Here is an 8,712-nt window from a genome sequence, read left to right as displayed (position 1 = left end):
GTAGCCTGAAAAAAGAACCAGATGTGTGTTTGTGTGTGTAGTTGAGAATTTGAACAGGTTTAGACGCGGGATGTGGCTCCGTGAGACCATCTGACATAAAGTCACCAACTAACGGGAAAAGAAATACTTAATACTTATTCAAGTTGAAAACATTACAGTAGCACAGAAAAAAATATGGTTGTTGTTCCTCTGTCGAAACATAAATTGTTTTAGCGTGTCAGGCAATGAAAAAAACCTCACAAAAGTCCATCAATCAAGGATCAAACTATTCGAGTGAATAAAGAAAAATAACATCAAACACAAGTTAACACATCAACTTTAGGACATCAAAACGTTTTTGTCAGAGTTAAAATGGGCTTCATTGCTGTATTGTGGGAAATGTAGTTTTGCTGAAACCACATATTTGACCTATTTATTTTTAGACACTCTGACCCTTTATTGTCTCGCTGGCCACATAAAATGGTGTGGCGGGCCACATTTGACATTTGGCACCTTGGGTTTGAAATGTGTGATCTAAAAGCTTTTACCCAAGTAAACAATCAGTGGCTCAGACAAGATGGTGTATATATATTTTATAATAAAGTGTGAAAAGCACAGACAGATTTCATCACTGACCTGCTGTCATCAGCATATCTGAAGCTAAATTAATTAAGAAAATCTGAAATATGGTGTGAAAAACATTTGCAGCATGTTTTAGGTGTTAGTAATGACGATGGCATTGGCAAAGCAGAGGTTTTCTTTTTCTTTCTTTTTTCAAGAAAACTGTGAAACTGCTTGTTGATAGTAAATTGCTCGTATTTTGATTTGGCGTTTTTGCCTTCGGCCTTTCCTTGACTTCTGCTCTCTGACATCTCCGCCTATTAACTGGTGGACAAAGGAAGGAAATGTCTCCACCAAGATGCCCATCTCTGTTTTGGAATTTGGTGCGGCAGTGAGTTCAGACTCCTCCTCAAGTGGTCGGAAAGTGGTAGAAATCTTACAAAATCTCATTACTGTCATGTTTCATCTTTTTAATAACGGATTACAGAGATGCTGTACGTCTAATTTTGGACATTCAACACAATGAACATCGTCTTTATCTCTTCACTGCTGTGTGAGTAACACCAATAAAATCTGATTAAATGACACCAGCCTGCATTTTATTTCCCTTGACATCAAAATGAAGGCTGGTTTCTAGACATTGATATGTATGTGATCATTTTACGTCTTGAATATCTGTCAAAATGAAACATTCCAAATGTTTTACACAAATTAATTACAATAAACATTGTTGTATTTAGATTTTTCTTTAAATCTTATTTTTTTGGAGTTTTTGATGGTGATGCTAAGTTGACGCTGGACGTTGTTCATCTCCTACAAAAGAAATGGATAGTAGGTCGTACACTGGTGTACGATACTGCAATAGTTTAGAGGGTGTAATGATTTCCTGCATTCACACCAGACGCTTCTATGAACGCATAGTAGAAAAATATCAAGATCTTCATCCAATAGCTTGTGGAGAAAATTCCGTCTGAGTCCAGCTGTCAGTGCTTTGCTGATCTACACCTAAAGCTGCACTCTTGTACTTGATGCAGATACTGTATCAGCATATCGGTATGGCATGCAGGCTTATATATTTGACTGGACTGTTAGCCTGAAGCTAGGATGCTCAGATAGTGATAAATGAAAATGATGTGCACAGCCAAAATGTGAGCAGGGTTAATGCAAATTATTTGAACAAGGTGGCCAAATTATTATGCTGAATATTCCATCCCTGACAGCCATTGATTATAAACTGGGAGACTATGGATGTATTTCTTCATTGCACCGTTCTCTTTGTACGTTATCTAACAGGAAATACAACAAACGAGTGTTCATTCCTTCCATCCCATGAGAATGATAACAGTCTGACAGTCTCATTAAGGAGCAGGAAGAGCTCCTTTCTCTCACGTTGTGTAGCCGTGCTGTGACTCTGTGTGAGAATGTTGGCATGTCTTCAATACACTAGTTTGATGGTGATACATGCATAAAATCTCCCGCAGAGATAAACTCCTTTGAATTTCTTTGTTATATATTTCAAAATCACCAGTGGGCCACGACTGACTTGTGTGTCACCGTGTGGGGGCAAACCATCTGAGGTGTCTGTGGTATTCATGCTAATACATGTAACTCCTGATTATCAGAGCAGACTGTTGACAAACCAAACTGACACCAATGTGGCAGGAACAAGCTGTGGTAGCACATGAGGCCATAAGGAGATGTGTGGGCGTGTGAGCTGTTTGTGTGAAGCAATCTCTCCGTATTTCAGGTGTAGCTGCGTTTGACCTCCAAGTCTCGACATCAGAAGGTACTGAAGATTGTTAAGGCATACACAAATGGCACACACCTGTATACAAACACACACACACACACAAGAAAAAGAGAAAGCCATAATGAAGTCCTTGTCCTCCTGCAGAGACTGTGAAAGTCAGTGTGCTCGTGTGGCCTCCGGGGTCACACATCTACCTTGGTGAGTGTGTGTTGCTGCAGTGCACAGTGAGGTCAAACTCCAGTTTTATGTGGAGCTACCAATGGTTCAGGCACAAACTAGATGCCGCAGCAACCCCGAACCCCAGGCACCTGGTCTCCAGTGACACCTACTCCATCATCGCAGTAACAAGGAAGGATGCGGGCAGCTACAGCTGCCGAGCGGAGGGAAGGCAGAACAACAACACCTCTGTGGTGCTCCTTAGCCAGCTGACCACAATCAGTGTGTCAGGTAAGGAATAGGAGCTGTGAGCTCTGCAGTGAGGGATCAGGTTCCTCCAGTAATCACCAGAAAGTTTGAACACACATCTGCTGCTATGGTGACCACAACATTTATACAAACCTGACTGAAATCTTCAAATGAATGTAGTGACGTATTATTGCTTAACTCTCTGTCACCTGATAAGACATCCATACTTCAAAATTTCCACTATAGTTTGAGTGATTATTTGGTTTTTTTTCACCATAATAGAAAGTCAGAATGCATTTTCTTTATTCATTTTTCTTGTGGTCTAGTATCCTCTATGAAAATGTGTTCAAGTGTGTCTTCATTAGTATCCAGTTAAATTCTCAAGCTGGTCGATTATTTCTTTCAGTTATTATTATTCTTCTATAAGAATGTCTTTGGTATAAAATTAAATTTATGTTTGGGTTTGCATGCTGTAACACATTCCTGGCTTTTGCATTAGACATGTGCTTTATGTTTTGACTGTTCACATTCACCTGATCAACAAGAGGCACACATGTCAATTTAAAAAGATCTAATTCTATGTGATATGTGTTGGTCACAGTTAAAAAAAAAAAGAAAAAAAGACAATACTAACAACAAGAGCACACATTCTAGGCCCATATGAGTAAAAAAACAAAAACAAAAACAAAACATGAGCCAGGGGTTTCAGATGTGTACTCATCACCTCAATATTTCTGCAGGGAGTGATGAGGATGTGCTGTTGTAATAGGCAAAGAAATATTTTCTTGCAATCAAGGTGAAAAGTTTACTCAGGCGTGAACCATGTGGAGAGACACACCAGGGAAACCCATAAACACATTTTGGACAGCTTTCCCCCCAAACAAACACTGGTTACATTTTGCAATGACAACTACAAACCGGGGTGACTCGGTGGTGCAGTGGGTAGCACTGTTTGCCTCATTGCAAGAAGGTTTCGGGTTCAATTCCTTTCTGTGTGAAGTTTGCATGTTCTCTCCGTGTCTGTGTGGGTTCTCTCCAGGTTCTCCGGCTTCCTCCCACATCTAAAAACATGCAGCTTAGGTGAACAATATGTCTGTAGGTGTGAGTGTGTGGTAAGTGGTTGTCTCTCTATGTGTGGCCTAGAGGTCAGGCTCCTTCTAGCCACCATGCAACATTTGATGTGGTTGGTTTTGACTCCTGCTGAAGGAGAGAAACAAGGAAGTGATGGGCTGATTTGACTCAGTCCCTCCAGAGTCAAGAATTGCCTGTGCAAACAGTACGAAACACCTCATCTGACTGTCTTCTCTTTCTGCTGTTCTTCTCCTCCACTTGTCTCGTCCTCTCCTTCAGAGCTACCCCCTCCCTCACTGACTTTAACTCCCAGCACCAGGCAGTTCTTCAAAGGGGAGCTTTTCACTTTGCAGTGTCCCGTGTCTCAGTCCAAGTCATCGGATTGGATGCTGAGGCAGTTCTCCCTGGGACGGACAGCGAGGAAAAGACTACCCTACGTAGATCAGTGTTCACCACTTGGGGGGGTTGTTAGTGCAGAGAAGTCTGGAGCCTGTGTGTTCACTGCTGTCAGTGGAAGCAGTGGGTTGTACTGGTGTGAAGGTGCCAAAGGTCGCAGCAATGGAGTCAGCATCACAGTAAGCGGTGAGTTCCATTTAACAGGGATGTATTCAGTCCCGTGTTCAGGAGTATGATTAGAAGAGAAACATAATTGTAAAGCAGTTTGTCCACAGCATTTGTTTTGCCCAACAGCTGGAACCATTATCATGAAGATTCCTGCCTTCCCTGTTCTCGAGGGTGAAGAAGTGGTCTTGCATTGTCAGTACTCTACAGACAACCAGCGTAACACAACCTTCTTTAAAAATGGTGCAGAAGTCTTCACTCACAGTTCCTCATCTTCAGACAGAATGATAAAGATGACAATTGAGAATGTGACACAGGACGATGAAGGATTTTACAAGTGTGCATCCCAGGACAGAAAGATGGAAAGTCCAGAAAGTTGGTTGTCAGTAAGAGCGGCCCAAGGTCAGCTTTGTGATTATAATTCCATTTAGGATAAGATCTTAGTCTGTGTTGTTGATCAATGACAAATGTCCATCGTTATTGTTTAAGGTGACTTCACTCCAACAAATGGGACTGGAGCCTGGAGCGGTAAAACATTTCCTTTTGTTAATGCGATCATTTCACATGAGCTTGACATCCACGACATCCATTTCTGATAAGAGCAAAGATGAACATAATGAGTCATCATTTAACAGGGATGTAATGAAGTTGTTCATCTGTATGTGTCCAGTATTTGTAACTCTGGTCTGATCCTGATACAATCATACTAATGCAACTTTTTCTCTTCATCAGGCTCCTGGAAATGGACAGTCTCATGCATACTTGTGCTTTTGTTCCTCATTCCTCTAACTGTTTGGTTAGTGTGTCGCTACAGGTTAGTCACATTATCAATCAAATTGTCAGCACACTTCCCGCTCTCTAATATCTCTTGACAGATATCTACTTTTGGCAGCATTCACAATTGAAAGTGGCAGCTGAGTAAATGCTTTACTGATTGTTATATTCATGTGAAGGTACCAGATGATTTGCACCCGTAGTTGTTGGCCTGTTTCTAGAGGAGATCAGCCAGCGTTGGAGCTTCCAGCAACCAAGCAAGATACAACAGAAGTGCAGTGGGACCTTTCCTGGATAGAAATGTCCTCGCTGCTGGATAAACAGTTGTGTCCCGGCACTTAAAGAGTCACTCGTTTGAACTATATAGAAAATATAAAATGAATAAAGACTTGACGTAATTCAGTCAATGTTGCTCCTGACAGTAGAACGATTTGTTGTAACTGAATTCAAACAGGGGTGTCACAAGGATCTTTGACTGGATCTCTGACATTTTTTAATGTCTGTCATTGTCCTGCATGTAGTTAGCAAAGGTTTGCTTGGTAAGTTCAAGAATTTATTGAACTAAAACAAAATGTCAAAACAGAATTGGTGCAATAATTTAAGAGCAAATCTAGAAGTTTTATTAAAAACACAAGTATTATTTTTGCTTCATAAATTTTTGTAGTGGAGAAAGAAATAATCCTCAAATCATACTTTACGCAACTTAGGCGAAAATGTTATTTGAAAAACTTTTCAATATGTGAAACAGAGATTAATTGCATTCACTTGGAAAAAAGAAACCCTGCTTATTCTTACCAATTGTTTTCTGATTCAATAAAAAAAAAAAAAATTCTCAGCTGAATGCTTTATGCTTACAAAATTGATATGGTCTACCATACTAAATGTTTTACTTTTTGTTGCTGTCAGAAATGATTTGCTAATTCCTTCCACCATAATCTGTTCATTCAGATTTTAAAAAATGTCAATAATAAAGTAGCTATTCCTCACTTGTTCCTTTGTCTCAGAAATATATGAAATCCATCTATCAATTTTCTTTAAAACTCTAATTCTGTTCAGGTTTGCTGTTGCCTGTCCCACGCACGAGGTCAGAGGGGAACACCGTATTTATCATAGGACAGAAAGACAAACAACAATTCACACCTAAAATACATCCAGAGTCACTGATCCTATTAAAAGCTGGAGAAGGCCGGAGCGAACTCACAACGACTGGAAGAGCACACAAACTCCACACAGACGTCCTCAGATGGAACAGATTCAGGACCACAACGCCACCACAATAAATACGGATTGAATGCACCTGATGAGTACTTAGTAGTCCATAATCAATTTGTTGATCAGCTGCCAAACTATAAAATAGTCATTCAAAGGTCTTGAATTGAATTGTTGGGGCGGCGCCGCATGCCGGAGTGTCCAGAATGTCCCCCACCTCACGCCCTATGCCAGCTCGGATAGGCTGCAGCTCCCCGCGACCCACTGCCGCGGATATAGCGGAAGAAAATGGATGGATGGATGGATGGATGGATGGATGGATGGATGGATGGATGCTTTTAGTAGTTCATGATGTTGCACAGAAAAAAGTAGAGAAGTCAACCAACTTCTTTACACTGTCCTTTATAGTGTTCACTGAAGAAAAAAAAATCTCGTTTTTAGTTCCTTTCAGCGTGTTGCCTGTGACTTCACATATAATTGTTTGCTTTGTCTTGATGTCTTGTATGTCTTTGTATTTAATTCAATGTCGCTATAATTGTCAGGTTTTGTCCCTGAAGTCATTGAATAAATACTTCTTCTTTTTTCACATCTTTCTGCATCACATTCAGACACAGCATGTTGGCACAATTTCATAAAAATCATACAGTGAAGTAGTGTAATTTCTCATCTTAACAGAGAGCATTTAAAGTTTGATAGCTTGTAAATGATTTGTTTATGTATAGGTGGAAACGTTTTGATTGGATGAGGAGGAGACAGAGCCAGTGAAACCTGGAGATAGCAGGATAGCAATTAACCTCTTTGAAAATGTACAAAAAAAGCTCTAATTGAATTGTAACTGAATTAGTTTCCAGGTAAACATAATTGTGGAGATGGACTGTGACCAGTGTGCTCTAGCTAAGAGTTAAAACATGTAGAATAAGACTGATCATACTGTACAAATGATGTCACTGCGAGCATCCCAAGAAATTGCTGTTTCAGTTCATTTAAAACATATAATTAATGACATGAGCATCGCTATTAGTAAGAATACTGATGTCTATGGACTGATCATTAAAAACATATTTACATGTATGTGGTTATTAGCTTTAACACAAATCAGTGTAATCACTGCATGAATTGCTGGTATAAATTAATCATGTTAATTTAAATTTATTTAATCACAGACTTAACAAGTAGCAATTCTTGCATGACCCAGTCTCTTGATCAGATGGACTCCTCATTGGATTTGTCATTAATTCATGTCTTGGTTCTTCATTAGTCATTCATTTACTAGTGATGATCTGGGCATCAGTGAAGCATTAAAGTATTCATATTAGTGTTTTTATGTTTGTTTGTTTTTAAAATACAGCACTCTTAAGTGTTTTTTCTCTGTTTCAAGTTATAATTTGTGGTTAAATGAACATAGACTTGTTAGTCAATTTATTTTACATTTCTGTGTTACTTTCTCTCTCATGAATCATGAAGCACTAGTGACAGTGGGAGGTGTTGAGTCACTCATGGCTAATTTAGCTGGATTTTTGACATTTTTTCATCTTGAGCTTCATTTAATGTTGCCACGAAATGATTTATTTTTGGGTCAGTGTCATTCTGTAAAAAATGAACTTGTTATGTTTTGTCTCATCTTACTGTTTGGTTCTATGTTAATAGAAAATTAATAATAAACCCCAAAATAACTTCCATAAAATCCCAGAGGAGCAACACAAAGTCAAGTTTATAAAAGTGTTCCTTGACTCTCAGACATAAAAAAGTAGCAGACACCTGATGTCACGACCCTGAAAACATCTCCTGAATACTTTGTTCTGTGACGGTTCTTTTGCAGGTTTACTAACAAAATGCATTATCATCAAACCAAGAAGCTGCTTTACAAAGTGAGTGAAAATATAACTCTTGGTCAAACAGTCAGTCTCTATTTCTTCACAAGTGGTGGAAAAATTAACCAGTGTGGAGTTCTCCTTCATCTTTCAAGAGGCAGTCTTTTATTCAGGGGGCACCAGGATATGAAATGCTGTCCAGGTTTTTTTGCGGTATATGCTTGTCGTGTAATGCCCGCTTTTGTAAGCCATTATTCTCTAAGCCACATACATGGTTCATGTATTTTATATACTTTGCTTGGCAAAAGTCTGCTATGTGACCAGTATGTATGATAACGCGCAGCTTGTCATTCAATATTCTATAAGCCCACTTGATCTCCCCCTGGACCTATGAGGCAGCGCTTATGCCTTTCTCAGTAGCGGGTGGAGTGTCTTTTCTCACATATCCCTTGGTCACAATCTTTTTGCAAGAAACCATTCCAGATATTTTTGATCTTTTGGAGGATTGATCACACTTAGGATCTTAATAGGCGTATCCAGATATATCTTCATCAGTCAGACAGTGTTTCAACTCATTCCACTTTTGGAACA

At 39.4% G+C, this 8,712-nt stretch overlaps 1 protein-coding gene across 3 annotated transcripts; it reads left to right on the top strand.

Moving 5' to 3' along the window:
- The first annotated feature begins 946 nt into the window (after positions 1-946).
- On the top strand, positions 947-6,886 carry LOC137599089 (putative high affinity immunoglobulin gamma Fc receptor IB). Of its 3 annotated transcripts, XM_068319772.1 has the most exons (9): positions 947-1,093; positions 2,288-2,326; positions 2,435-2,737; positions 4,046-4,348; positions 4,457-4,522; positions 4,607-4,729; positions 4,817-4,855; positions 5,060-5,141; positions 5,281-6,886. In XM_068319772.1, the coding sequence occupies exons 1-9, from the start codon at positions 1,063-1,065 to the stop codon at positions 5,441-5,443; spliced, it is 1,149 nt and encodes a 382-aa protein (XP_068175873.1). In that variant the 5' UTR covers positions 947-1,062; the 3' UTR covers positions 5,444-6,886. The 3 variants fall into 3 exon arrangements, with proteins under 3 accessions (XP_068175873.1, XP_068175874.1, XP_068175872.1); XM_068319773.1 differs by having other exon boundaries at positions 2,435-2,488; positions 4,457-4,729; XM_068319771.1 differs by having other exon boundaries at positions 4,457-4,729.
- Positions 6,887-8,712: the final 1,826 nt, after the last annotated feature.

This window comes from Antennarius striatus, chromosome 7, assembly GCF_040054535.1.
Source record: "Antennarius striatus isolate MH-2024 chromosome 7, ASM4005453v1, whole genome shotgun sequence".
NCBI classification, from domain to species: domain Eukaryota; kingdom Metazoa; phylum Chordata; class Actinopteri; order Lophiiformes; family Antennariidae; genus Antennarius; species Antennarius striatus.
The sequence above is the reverse complement of the archived record's forward strand: the minus strand, read 5'-3'. Positions and strand labels throughout refer to the sequence as shown.

What these genes read in the sequence shown, in the direction of transcription:
- LOC137599089 (XM_068319771.1), top strand. Translation starts at nt 1,063, where the DNA reads ATGAACATCGTCTTTATCTCTTCACTGCTGT. An exon ending in TGGGACTGGAGCCTGGAGCG is followed by an intron (nt 4,856 to 5,059) that starts GTAAAACATTTC and finishes TCTCTTCATCAG; the next exon opens with GCTCCTGGAAATGGACAGTC. An exon ending in TGGTTAGTGTGTCGCTACAG is followed by an intron (nt 5,142 to 5,280) that starts GTTAGTCACATT and finishes ATTCATGTGAAG; the next exon opens with GTACCAGATGATTTGCACCC.